Source organism: Sinohyriopsis cumingii, chromosome 8, assembly GCF_028554795.1.
Source record: "Sinohyriopsis cumingii isolate HCF-2022 chromosome 8, ASM2855479v2, whole genome shotgun sequence".
Taxonomy (NCBI): Eukaryota; Metazoa; Mollusca; class Bivalvia; order Unionida; family Unionidae; genus Sinohyriopsis; species Sinohyriopsis cumingii.
Genome location: NC_142968.1, coordinates 76,361,031 through 76,388,202, shown reverse-complemented (window position 1 = coordinate 76,388,202; position 27,172 = coordinate 76,361,031). Strand labels below are relative to the sequence as shown.

The 27,172-nt window shown below is 36.0% G+C and overlaps 1 protein-coding gene across 1 annotated transcript; it reads right to left on the bottom strand.

Moving 5' to 3' along the window:
* Positions 1–93: 93 nt before the first annotated feature.
* On the bottom strand, positions 94–23,877 carry LOC149793900 (uncharacterized). The gene is made up of 8 exons (XM_089969061.1): positions 23,376–23,877; positions 19,280–19,846; positions 18,467–18,718; positions 9,551–9,576; positions 4,197–4,575; positions 1,895–2,461; positions 1,101–1,352; positions 94–591 (listed from the first exon to the last, which is right to left on the bottom strand). The coding sequence occupies exons 1-8, from the start codon at positions 23,740–23,742 to the stop codon at positions 455–457; spliced, it is 2,547 nt and encodes an 848-aa protein (XP_089825187.1). The 5' UTR covers positions 23,743–23,877; the 3' UTR covers positions 94–454.
* Between the last annotated feature and the right edge of the window lie 3,295 nt (positions 23,878–27,172).

Sequence of the window (27,172 nt, the reverse complement as noted above, 5' to 3'; positions counted from 1 at the left end):
CAGGCAACGACGAAAATGATAGTGAAGTAAAATGAATGTTATGTATCACTTTCCAACTATTATGGCTTCTGCAAAAATGAGAATATCAGTCAATTGTTTCTGAACTTTGAATGTAAACCATTCATTTATTTTTGCAGGTTTATTATAACTGTATCCACTTTGTTTAAAGACGACATACTGTAGTAGAACATCACAAAAAATGGAATCTCGTTCGAAATGCCATGGAGAAAAATTCATTTTCTACTGGGAAGAAAATGATTCAGGAGTTCTGAATTATAATGAGCATTATACGCTTCTTAATCAATATATTAACATCTTTTGTCGCCTTTATGATTAACATGTTTACATAATTAAATAAAGTAGTCGATTCACATGACACATTAAAAACACCTCAACCTTTGTAATTGGGGATGATTTTATGCTATGATATCTGACAAACTCATAAGATGCTGTCTTAGGGAGACAGGCTGGATTTGACTTCCTTTTCGGAATACGGAGGCGGCTTCTCCATAAACATGTCATTGTTGTGGGATTCGTTGGAAATGTCAATGCCGTGGGATTCAGTGGACATGGACTTTCCATTTGATTCTCCTGTTTGGAGAAGAAGAAAAAATGGCATTAATATCATCTCGATAACTGTTTTCCTAAAAAGAAATCCCATTGCTTGGCTCTCACCCTACCGATTGAACACAGGAGAGTTCCGTGCAAGATAAAGCAAGTCCTGATAACTGCACATAAAACTTAAAAAATTAAGCTCAAATATAATCCGCATGACATATATATTATATTACAATTCAAAGTGCAGGAAATAAAAGAAGAAGAAGACTTACCAGTGCCATTAGCAACATGCAGATCTCATTAGGACCTACATACTACACTGCTCGACAGGGATTTAAACAATGAAACTTATGTTTGGAAACCAAAGTTAGAACATTGGACTTTCAATGGCAAAACACCTAGGAAAATGTGTCAATAATAATAATAATAATAATAATAATAATAATAATAATAATTTGGATGAGGAGCAAAGTTCTTATTACAAGCTTTTCATTGCAAAATTAGATAAGAAAAAATGCAAGAAAAACATCTGCCTTGCATACCTGTGTGGGGAAGAACAGAGTAGTTGGGTGGAGCTCCAGGCGCATACTGCTCCGCACCGGTTGGATACATATATCCACTGGGTGGATGCTGTGTGGCATACTGCTGATATGGATAGTGGATCGGGTAGTATCCAGACACTGGGTAACCCTGTGTGGACAAGACAACCTGGGTAGTGAGTGTCATAACGTTGTTGCTATAACCTGCCTGAGATGCTGGTGGATATCCCGTTTGCTGTATAGGTTGTCGTAGCTCTGAAACAGACAAGCATTTTTGTAAACCTTTCTCGTTATATAATAAATTATTTGAAATACACATTGTGAATCGTGTACCACCTTCGTGTTCAAACGACAATAATACTTACGTATATATTTTGTGGAAGATAAACAGATCTAAACGATTATATCGTATTCCTCAGATATGCCTGAACAGTTGCTACAACCTTTTTGCATCAATGTTTCCTTCTAAACTTATTGCCCAATCCTTTACGAAAATCTCCGCTCCAACGAACAGACACTGAAGGGCGAGAGGCAGTTATGTCGAGAATAATTCTTGCTTCTAAATACAGCACATCATTAGAAAATACGAAAAAAGAGAAGTGGGGGTTTTTTTGGACCCTGAAATTGTGTTCACATAAATGTTTTACATTATATCTGTTTTTTCAATATTTTTCGCTTTTCGTATTAAATAAAAATTGCCAGCGAAATGCTTTATTGTCGTCCTTAACGTCAACATTTTGTAGAATTTATTTGCTTATTTCTCGTTTGTTTTGTTCGTTTCAAGTTTAGATACTTACTTACAATAATCAGGCCTTTCTCAGCATTTATTCTGTTAGCATCCTTTACGAGGCAAGGTATTCGGAATCCATCAATTAACCATCCAATGCCGACTATTCCAAATGTAAAGAAATACAGAATTCCCCAAACAGGTCTGTTGAGATAGAAATGGTGCAGACCAAGGAATCCGAGAGGAAACCACAAAACGTAAACCTCGTCTACATACTTCCGGTTGTCTGGCCCGTTCTTAATGGCATTGTTTGCCCTCTGCACCAGAGTGCAAACCCTGAACCAGTCCACAATCCATCCGACACCAAGCAGACCAAAGGTGAAGAAATATGTGAAAGCAAATCCGATATTACCCAAGTAGAAGTGATGTGATCCTAACAGTCCAAGAGGACTGATCGTAAAAACGCAGGCAGCTCCAACAGATTTAAGCTGTACGTTGCTTGGTTCACGGGAGTTGTGTTCTTCAACCAGAGATGGAATTCGAAATAGGTCGACTATCCAACCGATTCCAAATACCCCAAGTGTAAAGAAATATAGTATTCCAAGTCCTGTGTTTTTCAGATAAAAGTGGTGGAATCCTGAAAAAAAATAAAGTATGGAAACATGGAACTTCTTAAATCAAGGCTATCGTACTTGGTTGATTTATTTTTAATCTCTTGCATCTCTTACCCTGTCAAGCTAATGCCCAAATTTCAATTACTACATGGCGGCATACTAGGACATTATTTCATAAAACATGCCTGTTCGAAACTATTACAAGATGGCGAAAAAATTAATCTCTTTCAATCAACCTCTCGCGTGACTCCGTGTGATTTCCGCCAACTATTTGGTAGAAAACTTGGAATGGTGCTCTTTAATTTCCTTCAGACAAATCGGTCTTGTTCCAACTGAAGCATTCTCTGTCTTTTCTGTGAAATATAGGGCACACGGTACTAATGATATGGAAAAATGGCAACCAGCATGGAAATGGTGTGGACATAAAATAGAGTATGTATGGGTTTGGCTGACCAGGATTGGTTAATAATGTAAGTTATGTTTTAGGAAAAATAATCTTTCGAGAGCTTATCCTAGTTGTAAGTGAAGAAAATAGAGACATTGTTTTATTGGTGGAATTTCAGTCCTTTAACAGTCTTGAGTTTGGATCACTCATTACTAAAGTTATAACATGACTATTTGGTGCGGAATTGAAAGCACATGTTTCAAACACATGCAGGTCCAGAATTGTCACGACTCATATCCTTTCCTCTACAGAGAAGCTGATACACAGGTTTCATCTATACTGAAAAATATAGGTTTGATCATGAGTAATTTAAATTATTGAATCTTTTTTAATATCATGGTGCTTGCATAGATGGGTTCTATATCGAATCTGTCGCTGATGCGGCTATTCATTTTCATTCACGAAAACCACTTTGCACCATCGCCTCTAAGATTAAAGCGTCTTTGCTATCTGGTATTTTGTTAGTCTTGTTATTTTGTTGTCCTCTGAGCTCATAGGCATAAGGCTAAAATCCCCCAAAAATCCAGATTTGTAAGTAGAACGCCATATGTGTGTGTGTGTGTGGTGTGTGTGTGTGTGTGCTAAACTAATTAAAAGTCTTCGCAAAATAAATCTGCAAAACGTAATTTAACATTTGCTCATGAGAGCATTTTTGTTTGCAAATATTATTTTTTATTGGTGCGTAGTTTTCTATGATGGCATGCTCGTCAATTTCGGAGGTGTCAGATCAAATATTGACATGCGAGAGTCAGTTTAACGAGACTAAGAGGAATTATTCTTCAGACACTTTTATTTTCAACTAAAAATCCAATTCTAAAAGTAGCATGTGTGTGCGTGTGTGTGATGGTGGTCGTGGGAACAATCAGCAACACTATATGTGAATGTCTTTATGTCTGCTGTCATTACATCAGACCTGGACGGGTCAATGATAAAAGCCTTTGGCTTGTTTCTTTGAGGTACCAGGTTTGATTGCCAGTTAAAAAATGTACTATAACGTTTTCACTGTAATTCATATAATGGAAACAGCTGTTTGACTCATTTGAGCAGGTTTTTGGACTTTCCTCCATGACTGTCTGTATACTGTAATCGACTGACACACGTGTGATCTTGTTGACGATGAGAATCGTTTTAGCAACTAAACATTAAGTATTATATGCTGATCAAACGAAAGTTAGCATATAAGACTGTTTTTTCGAGTAGAGACTTTGTTTAAGAGGCGAAACACACACACACACACACACACACACACACACACACACACAAACACACACACAAACACACACTATCTTACACAAAGAATTTTTACAACTTACCTAAAATGCCGCACGGAAACCATAGCACATATGCATCCGAAATGTTAGCTTTATTCCGTTGTTTGGGGTCAGCTATTTCCTTGTTGGCCAAGGCAACAAGATAGGGCATGCGGAAAAGATCAATAAGATATCCTACCCCAAATAGGCCAAACGTAAAAAAGTATAGTATTCCAAAACCAGTCCTCCGCAAATAAAAGTGGTGCGCCCCCAAACATCCAAACACAATCCCTAAAATGTAGGCATCCACAACATATTTCTTCTCTGCCAAATGGACTCTATTTGGGAAATTCTGTTCTCTATTTGCTGTGAGACTATTTGCCATTCCCCACTGATAGTGGCTTTCGTTTGAAATTTGTTGCTTTTTCATGATGCCAAATGGCTAGGACCATCTAATGCATGAAGCGAAGCCCAACCGTTTCTTCTTATATGGCTAGCGGGATTTTAAAGAACCAGTGTTTACAGCGTCCTTTTAAAAATAGAACATTATTCTTGTTCATGTGACCCGTCACTACCGGCTGAAAGTGACTAATAGTCCTAAGTGTTGGGTATCACCACTGATACAGACCTCTATATGATCACACAGTTGAAACGTGAAACGAGTCTAAAAAGATAAATTATCAGTTGTTTGCATTTAGGCACATACTTGCATGCAAGCATAAATAGGTACATACATTACATGCGTACTTGATAAAAACATTTTATTGCGTGTCCTGTGTATGAATACATGCTTACACACACACACACACACACATACATACATATACGTACGTACGTACGTACGTACATACATACCATTACAATTTGACTGACTTAATTTCAGCCACATCTTCCATTTCAAAAAGGTGTTCCCCCACTCCCCACTTTCCTTATAAGCATATACCTTATTTCTGCATTTTCAAACTCCAATATCAGAAAAGACCCATACACTCACCTATTTAAGCGTATTTGTTTAGTTTGTGTATACATTATGTTATTGATAGATCAGCATATAGACAGGACACATCCCAAAGCTACACCGCGGTTGTCTTTAATTGTCCTTCGTGGTCTTTCCTTTTTACATTCGGTGGTTAGGTCTTTATAATCGGTGATTTCTTCATGTATTATATGGGGTAGATTCGGCATTAAACATGGTGCTAATGTATGGTATGGCTTCCTCGTTATTTGTATCAGTTTAGATACTACGTGTTTACGCGTGGATATATAATTTATCATTATATGTGGTTACTTTGTCTTTGTATGTCGTCGTTTTGTCATTATGTACTGTGGTTTTATTAGCAATGTCGTTGGATGTGTACTTTAAATATTTCATGATGTTGTTTGGTCTTCACGTAATGTGGTTTTATTGTTAAATATGTGCTTACAATCACGCATGCTGTTCTTTGGACATTATGTGTAGTAGTTTTGTCATTATGTCCGGAAGTTTTGTCATTATGTCCGGAACGTGCTATTTATGATAAACCGGCAACCATCTCAACACTTACTTGAATCAAAGAAACGCATTATTAGCCATCAACAAGTGCTTGATAACGATCTAAATATTGTACTACTGTCGGAAATATGACCCATGATACAGATGTGTGCAGAATGCCTTGAATAGTTACAGATGGAATCACGTTTAATTTTCACATACATTTGATCTGAATTACACAATACACAATAAATTGGTTCATTATCAGCAATTATTGTGAATGATTGAAAATAGGTGCAAATACATACCATCCAAGACATGCCCATGATTTATACAGATATTCTTTGTGAAACCTAATTTTATCTGTGAAGGAATAACTATGGGGGTTTTTTTCTCAAAATTGCGGCATGTGATATTCGTAAGCCCAGAATGTGAAATAATTTGAAAAAGATTGTGAAACGGAATTCCATGGATTTGAAAGTGCATTTTACTGTAAGCCGAGACAGAATAAAATCCTGAACATGACATAGTTTTAAAACAAACGCGTTCATCAAGCTGAATGATTATTGATTAATTAAAAAGACCAATACTCCAAATCTCATTTGAAATTATACATTTGCGAAACAAATGTTTTTGTATCATCTAATGTTTTATTCACTAGTAGGCACATGAATAGATATTCTGCCATAAAAAGGAAATAAATATCAATATGCTGCATAGTCACAGTTGCTGTCATGAAGGTAATTATATTTCTCACCCATGCGACAGAAAAATCTGCTTGTTTTGCTAACCTTACTTCTCCTTTCTCAGTCTAGTCATCTCAGACCAATCGTCTCAGTCAAGGTGTCCACGCGCTCAGAACTACTTTTAAAAAAGAAACCCTTCTTGTCTTCTGCTGCGCCTGATGTAGTTGTACTAAAATCAAACAACAACAACAGCAACAAATATATAACAAAAATATAGTAACTTAAGTTAAATCAATGTTTGAGAACACACCTTACAAAAACATTTAGAGAGAGACAAAGACTAACGCATATGACGTTGAGCTTTTTGGTATTATGCTTGTTCGTTCCACACAGCATGGTCAGTTCTATCCTATACGCAGTCCTAGCTCAGTACAGTTTTAAATCAGCGTCATGAAATGTAGCTAAAGCTACCTAACTAATTTTAAATACTTCGTACGAAACAAAGTATATACTGTTAGCTACATTTAATGACGCTGACCTGAAAATGACTGTGCTACAGATAGGATACAATTCTCAATGCTGTGTGAAATGAACAATATAATAGGAAACACTGCTCCATGCATATAGACTATAGACCTATACACTTTATAGCTCCCAACTCTCTTAACAACAACGGAAAACATAGTAACAGCCAGAAAAGTGCTATATAAAACATGCTTTTTTTCTAGTTTTATTAAGCATCTCCTTTGTACCCCGGTTGAATCAAAAATATACCTACAATATTTAATGACAAATAATACACTTACCAGCCAGAAGGAATCATTTATCCGTCAGCACATAATTCCATTAGCAAATTTCACTGTAGTACTTGCCATATTTCCAGGACAGAAAAATAAATCTTCAAAGAATCCGTGAACTTGAAAGTTTAGCACATGGTTATCCGCTAGAGCCCGTTTTTGGATGGTCTATTATTATGCACAGAGGTAATTTTACAATCAATATTTAGGACAACACAAGTATGTCACACACAGTTTCACCTACTCCAAAGAAAAGAATAGTTATATACGATAGTTTCCCGTGAATAATCTAAAGAACGATGTTACTCTTCGTTACAGCTTGTACCAAGTATAACTAGAGTAGAGCTGAGTTGTGAGTAGCCAATATCGTTTTATTATTTACAATATAACTTTTCAAAATTGGAACTAATGAAAATAAAACAGTTTCTTATAATAAATATTAATTATTTATTGTCAATTTCATATGAAATCCATATATTAAATGTGATAATACGTCATTATTATGCGACGTTTTATGTTTTTATTTTTCTTTGCTCACGCGTATAAACTGTGTACTTCGGACGCAACGGTCACACCACAGCCCTCATTAGCATATTTATATTAATGCGCCGTATGTAAACATTGGACGTGAACACTAGTGCAGAATTCTTTTTACTTTAAAGGAAAATGTTGGGTGAGAAAAATAATCTACGTTGAGGTTTGGACCGAGACAAGGAAATCTCAGTCGCGGGTTTATATTATATGTCTCCCCACTCGGGCAAGCCTCGTGGGGAGACAAATAATATAAACCCTTGAATGAGATTTCCTTGTCCTGGCCCAAACCCCAACATAGATTATATATTTCTCACCCACGCTAACATCGCGTTTCATATCTTCGTCTGCTTTTGTCAATTATGGTGTCCATACATTAGGCACAGAACTTGTAATTTTAAATTCCTTGTTTCTTAAGCAGATACTGATTTGAAGAAATCTCTAAGGTCATTCAGAACTTGATCTATTTAGGCATCTGAAATTCAATGCAAATGAATTACCACAGATTAGTAAATGAAGAAGATGGCACTGATGGCTTGAACTTCTTTCAATTTACATTACTGCATGCCGAAGAGCTAAAGAAGAAAACGAAAAACTCATTTTGAAATTACCTGTCTAAATACCACCTGGATTAGAACAGAAATAAAAATCAGCTAACCCATTGTTAGAGCCCTCAATGTGCCTGTCTTTGGTTACAAATAAGGGTTTTCAGCACGCGTCTCTGTGACACATAGGCATACCGCTGTTGCTTCTATATGAATTTAAACTATAACAGAGGAGCTGTTGTCATAAAGGTCTACAATTCCTTTTCCTCTAGCAGGCTTGACACATAATTTGATTCAAACCATGGACTGCATCTCAAGAACATTAAGATTCCAAATTGTCTGAATAAAGTATGGTGGGAATTTTTTATTAAACTAATTTCTTTTGAAATATACTACTGCAACCAGACCATATGCATCTGAACAGTCAACTGATGTGGTGAATGTCAGTCCTCTAATTTCATCACAAATGCTCTAATACAAGGGCATCAACTTTCCAACCCGATCAAATCTTTCCTAATTGCATGGTTTTGGGGTGTTGTATGGTAGCCTTCAAAACATTTATCTCTCGTAACCATTTCGACCAATTTGATAAAAGAATCGATCAGGCCTTAAGCAAACTCTAACAAGGTGAAGTTTTACTAAAAGTTTTACTTGTTTCAGACTGGGCTGTGTTTTGACTTGCCAAGAAGTGTCTGAAGGAATAGTATCTTCTAACCTACTTTGCAGTTTGATATTTCTCAAGGTAATTATCTCATCTAATCTACTTTATACTTTGAAATTCCTCATGGTAATTATTTCTTCTAACCTATAGTGTGGTGATATTTCTCGAGATAATCATCTCTTCTAACCTATAGTGTGGTGATATTTCTCGGGGTAATGATCTCTTCTAACCTATAGTGTGGTGATATTTCTCGGGGTAATGATTTCTTCTAATCTACTTTGTACTGTGATATTCCTCAAGGTAATTATTTCTTCTAACCTGTAGTGTGGTGATATTTGACAGGGTAGAGATCTCTTATCTATTTTATGAAATTGCGTGGGTAATGATCTTATTGAATCAAATTTTGCGAAATTTCCAGCATAATGATGTTTTCCTATCCACTCTGCGAACTAACCCGTGAAACTGGTCTCTTCTAATCTACTTTGTGCTGTGATATTTCACAAGGCAATGTTCTCTTTTAAATTACTTTATGGTATGATATTTCTCATGGTAATGATCTCTTTTAAACTACTTTGTGGTGTGATATTTCTTGTGGTACTGATCTCTTTTAAACTACTTTGTGGTGTGATATTTCTCAGCTTAACGATCTCTTCTAATCTACTTTGTGGTTTGGTATTTCTTGAGGTAATGATGTCTTCTATTCTACTTGTGTGTGATATTTCTCACGGTAATGATTTCTGCTAGTATACTTTCTGAAATGGTATGGGTAATAATCTTATTTAATCAAATTTGTGAAATTTCCAGCGTAATGATTTTTTCCACTCTACTTTGTGAAATATCCATGGAATTGATCTCTTCTAATCTACTTTTTGAAATTTCCAGGGTAATGATTTCTTCTAATCTACTTTGTGCTACGATATTTCTCAAGGTAATGATTTCTTCTAATCAACATTGTCTTGTATTTATCAGAGTAATGATCTCTTCTAATCTGCTTTGTGAAATGTCCATGAAATTGATCTCTTCTAATCTGCTTTGTGAAATGTCCATGAAATTGATCTCTTCTAATCTAATATGTGAAATTTCCAGGGTAATGTTCATTTCTAATCTACTTTGTGGTGTGATATTTACTCTAGGTTTTTTTTACATGTTTTAATCTACATTCTGTTTTTATTTTTCTCGGGGTAATGATCAATTCTAATCTTCATTGTGATGTGATATTTCTCAGGATAATGATCTCTCCTAATCTATGTTTTGAAATGTTGTGGGTAACGATCATTTTTAGAAATACTTTGTGCAATTTCCAGCGTAATGATTTTTTACAATATACATTGTGAAATATACATGGAATTAGTCTCTTCTAATCTACTATTTGAAATTTCCAGGCTAATGGTATCTTCTTGTCTACTTTTTGCTGTGATATTACTCGAGGTAATGATATCTTCAAACATACATTGTGTTGTGATATTTCTCAGTGTAATGATCTCTTCTAATCTATTTGGTATTGTGATATTTTTCTGCGCAATGGCCTCTTCTAATTTACATTTTGTTGTGATATTTCTCATGGTAGTGATATATTATAATCTATATATTATAATCTACTTCCTGAAATAATAATAATATTGAAGACTTTGTATAGATCAAAGATCTCTAGAAACTCAGCGCTTTACAACATTAGACAATACCTATAACAGTAAAAAATATTTAACGATATGATTACAAAAAATACCATGAAATTAGAAAACATAATAACATGCTGAAAATATTTAAGATAGGAAACATTATTAGGTCTTTAAGTGTGTTCTTGCAGTTGAAATAGATGAGTTTTATGAGCACGCTTGAATGGGATCACTGCGTCTTTGTGTCAAAGTTCAGTGGGCAATTCTTTCTATGTTGCTGGGCCCTGGTATGTAAAAGACCGTTGTCCGTATAACTTCGTTTTCATAGTGGGAATAATTTGTATACGATTGTCAGAAGAGGAGCGTAAGTATCTTGCTGGTTTATACACATTGTGGAGGTATGATAAGTTATGTTAGACTAGAGTCCATCGGTGAAACGTAGCACGGAACAAATTTTGTGTTTGATTCTAGATCGAATGGATAGCCAGTGTAGGGTACCGAGCGGGGGAGAGGGGTATTCTCTGATCGTGGTACTCTAAGGATGATCCAAATAGCTTTAATTTGAACCTTTTGAAGTTTCTGGAGTCGATACTGAGATAAACCAGACAGAATTGAGTTACAATAGTCCAGTCTTGAAAGTACTAATGAACACACAAGTGTTTTAGTGGCATCAACTGAAAGATATTTGCGAATGGAGCTGATGCGTCTCAGCTCAAGATATGCAGCCTTGCATATGTTCATGACATATAGGTGCAATGTGAGAGTACTGTCCACAGTAACACCAGGGTTTTGTATTGACTGTGAATTTAATGTTGGTGTTACTGATATTTATTGTTTGAGGTAAAGGATGAAAATTTGTGTTGTGATAAGAAATGACGTGGATAATGATCTGTTTGAATTATATTTTGTGAAATTTCCAGCGTAATAGTTTTTTCCAATCTACTTTGTGAAATAAATATGGAATTAGCCTCTTTCCAAATACTTCATGAAATTTCTCTAATAATATTGTATTATGATATTTCTCAAGGTCATGATCTCTTCTAATATACCTTGTGTTGTGATATTTCTCAGGTTAATGATCGCTTCTAATCGACTTTATGGTATGATGTTTCTCAAAGTAATGATCTCTTCTAATCTACTTTGAGTTGTAATATTTCTCAAGGCAATGATCACTTCGAACCGTAATTGTGTTGTGATATTTCTCAGGTTAATGATCGCTTCTAATTGACTTTATGGTATGATGTTTCTCAAGGTAATGATCTCTTCTAATCTACTTTGGTTTTGTAATATTTCTCAAGGCAATGATCACTTATAACCTTCATTGTGTTGTGATATTTCTCAGGCTATTGATCTTTTGTATTCTTCGTTCTGAAATGTTGTGGGTAATGATCTTATTTAATCATGCCTTATGAAATTTCCAGTATAATGATCTTCTCCAGTCGACTTTATCACATTTCTAGCATAATCATCTTTTCCAGTCTATTTTGTGAAATTTCCAGGGTAATGTTCTCTTCAAATCGTCTTTGTGAAATTTCCAGAATTTCCCTGATTCTAAATCCTTCCAAGTGATAATCCCTTACATATATGGGCATTCGGTTGTACGTTCGTACCAAGTCTTTTTAAGAAACAGCTAAGCCCAATGTACAAACTAATCAACTTCTGAATAGACAACAATAACAAACAGTCATATTTGTTAATGTGTCTAATTACGTATTCATTTCTTGTGTAACTACGCTATAAATGGATTCTTCACTCTGTTCTATCTTTATTTGGAACTGTATTGAGGAGAGATAATCAGCAAGTTGTTTGAAAAGGGTTAGATTCCAAAAGAACCTTTAAAAACATCATTATTAGTTTATTTTCCCCAAATATTTTAAAACATCATTGGGGCTCTGCCTTCCAGCTTTGTGGTTTCGCTAACCATGCTGAATTTGAATTGCCGAGAAGTATTGTTCAAACGTGTAAGGTACGAAGCCATCAATTTTCAAAAAAATAATAATTAAACCTAAAATAACGTTTTGTAATTTCAACGCTTTGTTTTATATTTATATCCTATCGTTTTTTGTTTCTATTATCTGTAACTAATTTTGCAATGTTTATTGTCTGATTTTGCAATGTTTTGTTTGTTTTTTTTTTTTTTGTTTTCACAAACGTATACGCACTGTGTGCATTACATATATATATATATATATATATATATATATATATATATATATATATATATATATATATAACGAACTCAATGTGTGTGCGTGTGTGTGTAGTATAGTAGTAGTAGTAGCTAGGGAAATGGCTGAAGATATTTCGATTAGCCTATAACTTCGCAACTTCAGTGTCAATCATATGGATTAGACCGACAGGGTGCCTGCGCTACCTTTAAATTGGTCAAAGGTCGGGAGAAAGAACAGAATTGTTCCCGACCGGAAAATCCTTGAATTTTACAATCCAATCAAAGTCATGGGGAAAAAGGGGAACTTTCAACAGTAACTGAATTGTAACTGAAATGATCGGGACTTAAATTTATTGAGTTAATGCGGGAACGTTTGTGTGGTTACATACTTCTTCAGTTTCTTAAGTACAATTGCTGCATGAATCATATGCCTTATGGGTGCTTGTTTTTATAGTCAAAATGAGTACTTAGGCGATTGGTTTGGTCAATTTGACTCATTACGTCTCAATCCGCGCCATACCGCTATTTTTAATTATTATTTTTTTTAATTATTTTTTTTAATGGGAAAGTTTTGAAGAGAGTTCTATCTTTACAATATGTCAACTCAGATAAGACGTGTTCGTGGTAAGTGTAGGAGAAAAAATATTGTTATATATGAATTTGATGAAAATGTATTCTGATAAAAATTGTATTGTTACTTGATATCCTAAAGAGCAATCAACTCAACCTTGTGCTCTGGAGTTACGAGAAGTTACGATATTTGTTCTATAACGCATTTCCTCTCCAAATATTGTCCGCCTTTTAGTCAAAAACTCACGCCATGTCACCTCAGAGTTTATAATACGTCCTATATTACAGATTAATTAAGAAGCAATTTTTTGACACGGGCAATTCTCTTGATACAGAATATGTGCTGTTAACTATTACGTAACTCACTAACGTAAGATTTAAGAGAAAGTACTGTATTATATTTATCCAGTGTAAAGAGGTATTGCAACATTTAACCAGCAAAACTTTGTCTTTATCAAAATTACAAATATATGTGCGGTAACAATAATGAAGAAAATGACCTTGATGAAAAATCGTGAAAAATTCAATCTTAACACCTGGCAGTTCGCACTGTAATGTTGATGTTATTATCAACGATAACCTTCGCATTCCCCAACTCTCATTGCAGCGTATTTTACTTTATAATCTTGTCAAGCACTTAACAGATGATTCCATGAATAAAATTTCGGGACCTCGTATCTCTATTTGGGAAAAACAAATTATCGCGAAGCGAGCATTTTGAGGAATTTTAAAGACACAGTTTTGTGGTTTCTAAATTCCTATCCCGTATATTTGATGCAATTCATTTGCAGATGTTTCTTTATAGCGAATTATTTTTTCATAAAAGAAAACAAATTGAAAGGATTTGTGTATAGTTTAAACCAAAATTAGTTATATAATTTTCGTTATGTTTTGTACAGAGTATGCCTTCATAAATAGCAGCTGTAGTAAAAGTTGTTACAGTTGTTGTGTTCTTGGCATACGAATAGCTTTATTAATAACAATTCCGTAATATGAAACAAATTTATCTGGGTTTTTTTATTATCAAACATAATATTAGGCTGAATGATAATAATGTTGTTACTTATAGTTGTTACTGGAATAAAAGTGTCCTGTTATTATTTGGCACCAATAGTTACACTTCACATTAAATGTATGTTCTGCTTTAAGGGATATGATCATATGAAGCATAATATAGGTGTTAAGTTAGCAAAAATCTTTTGGAATTTTAATTTCGTACTTCAGACGTTTATATTATAGAGGTCAAGGTCAAGGTCCCTTTTTAACAAAAACTTCTAAGCATGAAATGCAAGCTCCATTGGAAAGTTCCCACAACTTATGCTGCTTGTAATACAAGCTAGCTGGAGTCCTGGAACGTTATGGAAAATGACACCGATCGTAATACAAGCTAGTTACAGTCCTGGAAATGATGAGAAATTGAACGGTTTGTAATACAAGTTAGAATCATGGAGCGTTCAAAACTTTCTTCATCTGGATTATCTTAGACTGTAAAATTTCAATGATCTAGTTGTAATCTAACTGTATTACTTTATAAGGATTAAACTTAATAGTGTGCACCACGATCATAATGTTTCGAGAGTAAATGGACATCACAGACGTAATAGAAACCACATCTCAATGAGACAGAAGAAACGTTGAAGAAAATAAAATAATATATCCCTCAGTTTAAGCAATATAGTGCATTAATGAGACCAACTGTATTCTAGTGCATTAATGAGACCAACGGTACTCTAGTGTATTAATGAGACCAAAAATACTCTAGTGTAATAATGAGACCAACGGTATTCTAGTGGATTCATGAGACCAACGGTATTCTAGTGCATTAATGAGACCAACTGTATTCTAGTGCATTAATGAGACCAACTGTATTCTAGTGCATTAATGAGACGAACGGTGCTCTACTGTATTAATGAGACCAATGGTATTCTAGTGCATTAATGCAATCAACAATATTCTAGTGCATTAATGAGACCAACGGTATTCTAGTGCATTAATGAGACCAACGGTATTCTAGTGCATTAATGAGACCAGCGGTACTCTAGTGCATTAATGAGACCAACGGTATTCTAGTGTATTAATGAGACCAACGGTACTCTAGTGCATTAATGAGACCAACGGTATTCTAGTGCAATAATGCGACCAAAGGTATTCTAGTGGATTCATGAGAACAACGGTATTCTAGTGCATTAATGAGACCAACTATATTCTATTACATTAATGAGACCAACGGTATTCTAGTGCATTAATGAGACCAACGGTATTCTAGTGCATTAATGAGACCAACGGTACTCTAGTGTATTAATGAGACCAACGGTACTCTAGTGTATTAATGAGACCAACGGTATTCTAGTGCATTACTGAGCCCAGCGATATTATAGTGCATTAATGAGACCAACGATACTCTAGTGTATTAATGAGACCACGGTATTCTAATGTATTAATGAGACCAACTGTATTCTAGTGCATTAATGAGACCAACGGTACTCTAGTGTATTAATGAGACCAGCGGTATTCTAGTGCATTAATGAGACTAATGGTATTCTCGTGTATTAATGAGACTGACGGTTCTCTAGTGTATCTACATCTCGTCCTCTTGTGACAGATGTTGCATAATGTTATAGATTTTGTGTATTACATTATTTTTATTTTATACACTGTACATATCTTTCACTAAGTTGTGTCTTAAATTGTTTTCCTTTGCAATTGACAGAAAGGCGTAACTTTCTTTGTTCAATGAATTGTATTCCCTCCGATTCTTGATGTTCGGTATCGCTTCCGGTATCGTAAAGTCACTGTTTGTATATATAATTTCGTGTACGGTTTGATAAATTAAAAACTAAACAGTCTACTTGTTCATGCGTCAAACCTTAAATACCAACACAGTTGCAACTAGCAGCCTTACGAACTGGAAAATTGAACAAACGCAGGGAGTAAAATCGATAGCATAAGGACTCTCTACGGAAAGAACGTGAATGTTTTCCCAACGCCCAGTGCCGGATTACCAGATAGGCAGAGTAGGCACCGGTCTATGGGCACCACGCTTTTAGGGGCCCCGCGACTACGGATCAACATAATATTGATAGGAGATAATTTGAGAGTGGGGGACCCAAGATTTCGACTACCTATGGACTGTCAAAGGGCTGTCTAATGACTGCCAAAAAGGGCCTCCATAAGGTTTAATCCGGCACTGTCAATGTCACATCGGTTTTTGATGCTGCATGCCATGCCATCATGTCCATGGCAAGCTGGAGGTCCATATGTCATATGATACCTTTGCATTTCGTTACAGTGTTTCAAGATGTTGAAAAGTAACTGAAATAATAATTAAGAACTAAATTAAAAAATTAGAAGGTCAAGGCCTTCAAGTCGATCCCACCCTCGACACGTTGATTTAAAAACATGACCTAATCTCTACTGTCACAAGTCTTCACCCCAAGCACGAGCAAAACGTATCAAGTGGTTGAGGAAATATATGCAAACTTAACTAAAAAAGCCTTACCAAATCCTTAACGCAATTTTTTTTAACTGACCTTGACACAGAGGTCAAATGGGCGGGCGAATTTGTCGAATAATGGATTGTCTTAGCTTCTTGTATTCGTTTTAAGTATATATAAAAAATCCATTAAAAGGTTTCAGAGATATAAGCAAATGAAACAAGAGGCTCACGTTGACCTCAGATTGTTCAAGTGACAAGCATCTGCCCCATAGCCCAATGCAGGTACAGTTACCAAAAAGTCTGCGTCCGTCTGAGGCTTTCGATGGAAATTCTTTCCTATGCTGTTAACTGCATATGCTATAAAAACAGCTGCTTCATGGTTTCTGTATATTTTGTATCGTCATCCATTGCTGATAGTACGTCAGCATCATTTGTCCAGTAATGAAGGTAATTTGTGCCTGGATGCTTTCAGTCGAATATGGTCGAATTCGGTTAAGCAATTTTTTAGAAGTCCATGTGATATTTTATATATAACTATGTATCAGCGTCAGCTGTATACACTTTAAGCCCTTCTAGAGTACGATGTTTTCTGTCAATGTTTGTCTAATTCTGCTAAACGTTTTTTATCAAACATCGTATTAAGTTTGATCTCCCATCCTGTAATGCAGGCTATATCAATGGATTTAGAAAATACCTGCAAATAAAAAACAAGCCAAAACTTTAATGAAATGCTGAAGACGGCGACGATGATGATGACTGATATGTATCACTTTCCAGCCAGTGTGACTTTGGCAAAAAATGAGAATATATCCATCAAATGTTTTTGAATTTTGAATTTAAAAAAACCATTCACTTATTTTAGCAGGTCTATTATAAACTGTATCAACTAACTGTATCAGCTTTATTTAAAGTCGAAATCCTGTAGTTAAACATCATATATAAAAGATTGCTTTCAATTCACAGTTCATGAAATGCCATTGGGAATAAATTAATTTTCTAGTATTAAAAAAATGATTCAGGAGTCCTGAATTATGAAGAGCATTATACGCTTCTTAATCAATATATTGACATCTTTTGTCGCCTTTAAGATTAACATATTTACATAATTCAATAAAGTAGATGTCTTACTGAATACATTGAAGAAATAAACATTTTAAACATAGTAAAAGGAGCAGATTTCTTTGGTATGATATCTGTCACAATCGTAAGACTGTTTTAGGGAGAGAGGCTGGATTTAACGTCCTTTTCGGAATATGGAGGCGGCTCCTCCGCGGACATGTCAGTGGCCTGGCATTCAGTGGGCACGTGGGCTCCACTTGATTCACCTGTTTGGGGAAAAATGTCATTAATATCATTTCGATAACTGTTTTCCTGAAAAGAAATACACTTGCTTAGCTCTTACCCTACCGATGGAACACAACAGTTTTCCATGCAAGATTAAGCAAGTCCTAATAATTGCAGACAGAAACTGAAACTCATATGTTAATATATTCGACGTGACATAAATATCATGTTACGAATTCAAAACGCAGGAAGAAGTAGACGAATTACTAGTGCCATTAGCAACAGGCAGATCTCACTGGGACCTACATGCTACACTGCTCAACAGGGACTTAAACAATGAAACTTGTGTTTGGAAACCAAAGTTAGAACATTGGGTTTTCAGGGGGAAAACTCTTTGAAAACGGCGTCCGTAATAATAATAATAATAATAATAACAACAACAATAATAATAATATTAATAATAATAATGACAATACTACTACTAATACTACTACTACTAATAATAATAATAATAACTTACAAAATTAGAAAAGAAAAGATGCATGAAAAACATCTACCTTGCATACCTGTGTGGGGAGGTACAGAGTAGTTGGGTGGAGCTCCAGGCGGATACTGTCCCGCACCGGTGGGATACATATATGCACTGGGTGAATGCTGTGTGGCATACTGCTGATATTGATAGTGAATCGGGTAGTATCCGGACACTGGGTAACCCTGTGTGGACAAGACAACCTGGGGAGGGGGTGTCATCACATTGGAGCCATATCCTGCCTGAGATGCTGGTGGATGTCCTGTTTGCTGTATAGGTTGGCTTGGCGCTGAAACAATTAAGCTTTCTGTAAACCCTTCTCTTTATCTAATACAATATTTTAATATAAATAATGTGAATCGTGTGCTATCTTCATGCACAAACGACAATGCAATTTACGTAGGCCATATATATTTTGGGGGAAGAAAAATGTTTAGAAAAGAGTATATTGTATTTCTCAGGGACAACTGAACAGTGGCCACAACCCTCCCACCTCAGTGTTTCCATATAAACGTAATCCCCGATCCTTTTATGAAATCTCCGCTATCCAATAAGCAGGCATTGAGGGGGGGGGGAAGAATAATTGTTGCTCCTAAAGACATCACTGTCGCCTTCAAAAGGAAAAATAAAAGATAAAAGCAGGGTAGTCGTTCTCAGCACTGTAATTGTGAATTAGTAAAGGTTTTACGCTGTATTTTTTTTCCCAAAAAATATTCATCGCTTTTCATATGAAATTAAAATTGCAAACGAAAGACTTTTCTCGACACTCTTGACATATACATTTGGAGAATCTTTTTATTTGTTGTAGAATTTATCCGTAAGTTTCTCGTTTATTTATTTAGATACTTACTTACAATAATCAGGCCTTTCTCAACATTTATTCTGTTAGCATCTTTTACTAGGCAAGGTATTCGGAATCCATCAATTAACCATCCAATGCCGACTATTCCAAATGTAAAGAAATACAGAATTCCCCAAACAGGTCTGTTGAGATAGAAATGGTGCAGACCAAGGAATCCGAGAGGAAACCATAATACGTAAGCCTCGTCTACATACTTCCGGTTGTCTGGCCCGTTCTTAATGGCATTGTTGGCCCTCTGCACCAGAGTGCAAACCCTGAACCAGTCCACAATCCATCCGACACCAAGTAGACCAAAGGTGAAGAAATATGTGAAAGCAAATCCGATATTACCCAAGTAGAAGTGATGTGATCCTAACAGTCCAAGTGGACTGATCGTAAAAACGCAGGCAGCTCCAACAGATTTGAGCTTTAAGTCATTTGGGTCACGAGAGTTGTATTCTGCAACCAGAGATGGAATTCGAAATAGGTCGATTAACCAGCCGATTCCAAACACTCCAAGTGTGAAAAAATATAATACTCCAAGTCCTGGGTTTTTTAGATAAAAGTGGTGAAATCCTGAAATGATAAAATATGAAAATATGGAACTTCTTAAGTCATTTGTATGGTAAGTACTTCACTTATTTGAAATATATTGCGTCTCTTACCCTGTCGAGATAGTGTAAACTATTTAATTACTACATGGGGCACAATATGACTTTAATTCAAGAAAAAACATATTATAAAAAAGAATCATTTTTGTAGACAGCTACCCTTCAATTTTTTAAAACAGATTTAAACTTTCTGCGTACTGGTAGGCAAGTCTGCAAAAGACTACTTCCGGTCGTATCACACAACTCTATCATACTGTTTAATATTTAACAACAATGCGTAGATGCAGCTTATGTTATTATATATTGAACATAAGAATGTCACAGAAATACGCGGTTCCGCTTCCGGTTAGGCTAGTGAAACTGGTAATTCCAACAAAACTTAGACATCTAAATAAGAATGTAAAGCATAATAGGCGGTCCCGTTTCCGGTCAGGCTAGTGAAGCTGGTAATTCAACCAAAAATTAGGCATCTGAAACACTATATAACGTGCATTATATGTGTATGTGTTTTTCAGACTGACACGCGAGAGTCTGGTTTAATAGCACTTGGAGGAAATTACACTTTAGACACTTTTCTTTGCAATTAAGTGTCAAATATAAAAAGGAAAGAGAGGAGATGAGATATTGGTTGTAGTGGTGGTGGTAGTAGGAACAATTATAAAAACTATATGTCTGTCTGCAGTCTATTGTCAAGCCTAGATGGCGCTGTGATAAAAGCATTCGTCTTGCATCTTTGAGGTCCCAGGTTTGGCGGGCGCTCACCAGATAATATGTACTTTTGAGAGAGTGACGTATGTAAGGTGAAGTAGTTCGCATTTAAAACATGCACAATGGAGAGAATGTTGGCATACCTCTATGCTACATTAATGTAATGTGGATGATATTTCTTTTGGATATTGTACTTTTGGCCATTTTACATGATTTAAGCACACTGCTAACTAAAATGACTGCTCCCTTGTGTTAAAAAATCAGCCTGAATTAGTCTAAAGTACACTATACATAGCAGCTATTAAAATAGGGAAAATGAATTTTGCCAGACTAGACTATACCAGCTTCTGAAAGTTCAATGAATGAATTACCAAATATATAAAATGTAAAAAAAAGTTATCGGCTCTTTTTTATACAATTTACCTCTGAAGTTCAGGAAGTGAAAATGACCAAGTAGAGCTAGTACTTTTTTGAAAGGTGCACATCTGATGTAAGGCCAAGCTGTATACTCTATAACCCATAGTACACCCATCAATCATACACCAAAATAAAGGGAATTAAAGGGTTTTTTCATTATACCTATATGCAAAATACGAAACTGTAGAGCGCCACCTTGGCTATTAATTGATAGGGCCGGATCGGAGGAGGTATCCAGAGTGTCTGGACACTATCCCGCGGCTAAAAAATAGAAAGAACACATGCAAACGTACAGTCACTTAAAATTTGACCATCGTTTTATTCTTGCGCACGATTATTTGGGTGTTATGCCCACTTTGAGTAAAGAAACAGGTTTTTGTTTTGGTGCCCTTTCGAGAAATGTCAGGGCCCTTACTGAAATTTTGGAAGAAACCCCTTCTTCCAATATTTGATCTGATCCGGCCCTGATAAATTGTACTATTACATCATCAATGGTACTTATCGAATGAAATACCGCTCTTTGACTCATTCGAGTAGGTGACTGCCTCATTTTGCATCCGTTTTAATCTTCGTCTTTGATATTGAACAGAATCATTCAAGCTGTATTTATTTTTAGATTAATATTTATGCCAGCGGAATTTGAGAATTTTAAGACAAACTTAAGCGTAAGACCCAGGTAAGCCAAACGTAATCACCTGAATGAAATGTAGATATAGCTCAGCGAAGTAGGTATGTTAAAATTATATAGACAACCTAGATATGTAACAGCGAAAACCAGCCCATGGTAGGCCATTTTTCGCTTTATCAACCGAGGTATGTGACAGTGATCACCACTCAATGGTCTGCCATTTTCCCCTTTACCAACCGAGGTATGTGACAGTATCACCACTCAATGGTCTGCCATTTTCCCCTTTACCATAGTTTCTAAACTAGATGTAATGCATGTTATTATTTTCTCAAACATGTCGAAGATGCACTGCAATGCAAACTGATAATTTGAAAGACATACTTTAAATTGTACCAGTGGCGTATCAATAAATTATCTCACAACCATCGCCCAACACCACTTGAAGTAAATTATTTCTGGGCACCCTCCCAATACAATAAATAAGTTGTTCAATAGGAAGTTTGTGTCACAACTGGGTTACCCACCACGACCACTACAACAACACCCTTTTCTTTTGTGCACAATCCCCTCTCGTATCTAAAAATTAAAAAAGACACTGTAGGATATCATTCTGGATCCTCATCACCAGTGGTGTAATGCTAAAAACAGAATTGAGAGAACGCAATAAAGAAGCGACAACGCATGCTAAACAGATGTGGGAGTCAAGGAAAAAGGCGAGTGCACAAAAAAAAAAATGTAACGAACACATACAAAAGAAAGGGTAAGGGAACGCCGTTCCATCGCGTTCCCACAGCACTACACCGCAGCTTATCACTTATTCAGACATACTATGTTTATCCCCTTAACGACAGAAGCATTGAAATCATATATCGGGTGTGACGGCATCAGGAAAGCAAAGGCACGAATATAAAATTTGACAAATATTATGTACCAGTACCTGGAATCTGAAGTCAAGATAGTTAAGGTGTGGAATATGCAATCATGGTATACCTCATCGTTGATTAACACATAACGTAAACCATTAATAGAAAAAGAAGAAAGAAAAAACCGCAAACTAAATCAGAGACAAGGCTGCTCACTGAGTACTTGCGAGCGGCATCTCTACTCGGATATCAGATAAGGGACCCAAATCAATCTCTCTATCGCAAGAAGGATTATTTTTTGTTCGTTCGTATTTATGTTTTAAATTAAACAAAATATGTCTCGTGGGGGAAGATGTAGTACGTCTATTTCCATGAATTGTCAGAAATTTCCTAGACTACGTTTAATACGTAATATATAGACTTACGTATGAGCGAAGTCCCGGAATTTTTAAACTTTTTCTCGAGACTAGGTGCTGAATAGTACAAATTTGATATTTTTACAAGTATACACTTCGAACATCTTAGTTTTCCTCTATCTCCTCTTCACATGAAACTTTATAAATGTATGTGTCTCATTGAGGATAATTCACCCATACCAGAGGTAGGTCCCGTCACCTAGTTTTTGTACACGTGTTAATTTTGCTGTTTCCTCCATGCCGGTTTCCTCACTGTCCTCGGCTGCTACAAATGTGTTCATGTTTGCGATATGTGTCGTGTTTACAACTAAACATGTTTTGGTAATATATACTGATCAAACGAGATTGTCCTGTTATGATGTTATATTGTCCTGTTTGTTTTTCTAGCAGAGAATTAGTTTTAGGGTAAATCACACACACACACACACACACACACACACAGAGCAAACTTTTACAACTTACCCAAAATGCCGCACGGAAACCATAGCACATATGCATCCGAAATGTTAGCTTTATTCCGTTGTTTGGGGTCAGCTATTTCCTTGTTGGCCAAGGCAACAAGATAGGGCATGCGGAAGAGATCAATAAGATATCCTACCCCAAATAGGCCAAAGGTAAAAAAGTATAGTATTCCAAAACCAATCCTCCGCAAATAAAAGTGGTGCGCCCCTAAACATCCAAACACAATCCCTAAAATGTAGGCATCCACAACAGATTTCTTTTCTGCCAAAGGAACTGTATTTGGGAAATTCTGTCCACTATTTGTTGTGAGACTGTTTGTCATTCTCCGTTGATAACTGTTTTCGTTTGTAAGTTGTTGCTTTTCCATGATGCCGACCTTTTCGAGATACCTAATTTTTGAAATGAAGCCTTCCTTGCTATTTCCTATATGACATGCGGGAATTTAAATCGCCAGTGTTTACACAGTCCTTTTAAAAATAGAACATCGTTGTTACTCATGTGATCCGTCGCTACCGGCTGAGAATGACTAATAGTCTTAAATATAGGGCATCAGCAGTAATACAGACCACATATATTATCGTACAGGTGAAGACGTGATATACGTCTAAACGGAATATTTCCAGTAGTTTTCATAGACATACATACATACATACATACATACATACATACATACATACATGTACTTTTTCATTAAGAAAGTAATATTCTTCGTGATAACTGCGTATTTGTACAGACAAATTAACATTTTCTTCTTCATGAGTTGTCAATTAGTATATACCCCAACCCCTACCGGAGACATGGCTGTGTAACTAGACCATAATTAGATGAGCAATACTGACCTTCTCTTTACTTACCTAATCCAGTTTGAAGATGTCTTTGGATTTTCCATGGATTCATGCGTGGTACATGAAGATATCTTTGTCATGTCCACCCATTCGTGTGTGCTACATGACAATGTTTTTGTCATGGGATTTATGTATGCTAAATGACGATGTTTTGGGTTTGATGTAGGATTCGTGTGTAGTACATTAATGTATTTGGCTTGTCCACGGATTCACGTGTGCTACATGGAGATGTTTTGGACATGTCAGTTGATTCGCATGTTCCAGATGAAGATGTCTTTGGTATGTCCATGGTATCATGTGTGATGCGTGAATATGTTTTGGGGTTGTCCAGGGATTCGTGTTCTACTTGAAGATATTTTGGAGTTGTCCAGGGATTCGTGTTCTACTTAAAGACAGTCAATAAATGAACATCATCAATAAATGCCATGATAGACATCCACACTGTCAGCGTCGTTTGGGGATTGATGTATATCTTAAAGTATGCCAGTCGGCTCCTTTTATCTTACCGAACAATTGATTTGGCAACCAATATCTTTGATATCCCCATAGTTTACCAATTTTCTTATTTTCACCATATTTGACCAATCTTTTTGTTGTCTCTCTTTTTACCAATCTTTTTGTTTCCCCGATATTTTATCGTTTAATGACACGAGCGACCAGTAATGTAATCTTGTGGAAGACTGACTTCTTCGCGACAACGGAGCTTTCCTGTTCCCTGTACAAGCTTAATGAAAAATTAATTTCTATCGGAAAATAAAATCATGAACATTTTTTATTTTTTTAAAGGGAAAGTAAATGGTAAAAGAATTCGCGAATGCATTACTTTTTGTGTGAAAACATCGAAAATAACACATTACAATTTTAATTTGCAATCTATTGTTTTATAATCCTCACTGAGTAATTCTTATGTTATCTCTAATGTACAAAACCGGTCAGAAAATGTGGAATCTGACTCATATTGGTAGGGATAGTTTGTTGGCGATTTTTGTAAATGATAATAATACTTAATATTTGTTTTGTAGAAATAACAATATTTTTCATATATATTGGTATGCTCTCTCTCTCTCTCTCTCTCTCTCTCTCTCTCTCTCTGTTTGTCTTTTTGTAATAAATTAATGAATCGTGAATCTTTATGTCAGTTAATCTTTCCCAAAAAAATAATTAAACACGATACAGCCTTGTCTTATAATTACAAACTGATCAACCCAAATTTGAATTACGATCTTGGCATCAGTCAAAGATCGATCATATTCATTTTTACCCAACGTGAAACATTTATCAGTAACTGACGAATCTTAAAACAAAACCGATCTACAACCAGCCTTCAGCCCATAGTCCTTTACTCAAACTTTGAATGGAACGCTAGCCAATGTTATGGCAGGCATCGTGTCATTCGTTCCATATTGCCATTGAATTCATTAACCAAAATACTGTGACGTTATCATACAAAATCGGGATTTATCAGTATTCCTTTACATCGATATGAACAACCTAATTAAAATGATTTCACTGACAAATATAAATCATTGTTTATTTTGAAAAATCAAATCTACTCAAAATCCTGGCTTTTCAGCCGTTTATAACGAGGCTGATTCGAAAATAGACATGCAGCTCTCAGCTACACAATTAAGAATAAGATTACGTATTAATGTGACTTTTTTTACTCGTTTTTTTTTTTTTTTGTATTGTTGCTCCACTAATAACATGAATGATCATTCAGCCTGGCTTTCATCTCTCTCTTTTCGCCGACTGCGTCGCACACCGAACAGTGCTATATCAGATATTTGAATTAATGAGGTATGCGCACATTGGGCAGGGCCGGCGCCAGACCCGGCCAGACTATATGGCGCCCTAGGCAAGGTTAGATTCTACGCACCCTGAAATCAGCGCCCTAGGCGGCTGCCTAGTTTGCCTATATGGTAGCGCCGGCCCTGACATTAGGTGTATGTACCTCAAGTTAATTGTCGCACAGCGGCCTGTTAATTGATCCTCGGGGCCTCATTCCCCAGGCATTTATATGATCAAAGATCACTGTTAATTTAGCCTTAGGCCGTGGGTTTATATAGGTCCCAAACGGCCTGATTGGAGGGATGACATAGTGGGAATAGAACCCAACAACACGCACTCATGTAAAAACAGACTTGAACACTACAGGCCAGGTGTCAACCAATGCAGTACCAGTATGTAACGCCAGTAGCGATTGGTCGGCGACTATGACGTCACATCGGGACACCTGTTATTTGGCGGATGGAAATCATTCCATATCTCCGCTCATGTACGAATGTCCGCATGAGTGTCACTGAACACTAGCCCATACTTAATCAAATGTTAGTCCAGTTATTAAAACGGCCATAACAAAACCAATATTGTGTGAGCCACCTGTGGAATTGAGTCAAATCCAAATAAGTCTTATAATTTTTCTATCTCCTAACAAATCCAATAATACTGGTATATAGTGTACATAATAATTGCCCTAAGAATTTTAATTTGCTAAATATCTCAGCGACATATAAAAAGTTAAGTCACTATTAGGTAAAAAAAAGTTTTAATTTTTAAGCAGGAAATCAAAAGGATCTTGTCAGTATTGAGGTTTTATCGAATTGGGAAACCAAGCCAAAATGGTTCCCTTTAAATAAGAGGCAGTTTGGTAGCCCTAGAAAAGGGCTGTTATTTTTCCCCAGACGGGATGGTGCCACGACTATTCTCTTCCTCGCAAATTTCCTCCACCATCCAAGTTTTTTTCCACTTTCTTGATGGGAATGCCATGTACCCATGGAATTCACAAAGGAATTCTACAGCGTCTAGTAGTGTTTTGTGCATGCAGTATTGAATCGTTTCAGCTGGATGAGTCTTCCGCTATGCCATTGCTGTGATGTGGGTTTCTTGACCTTTAGTGACCTGCAAGCTATGAAAGCAGTTGATCTAATAAAAAAATTAGCTAACCTGATGTCA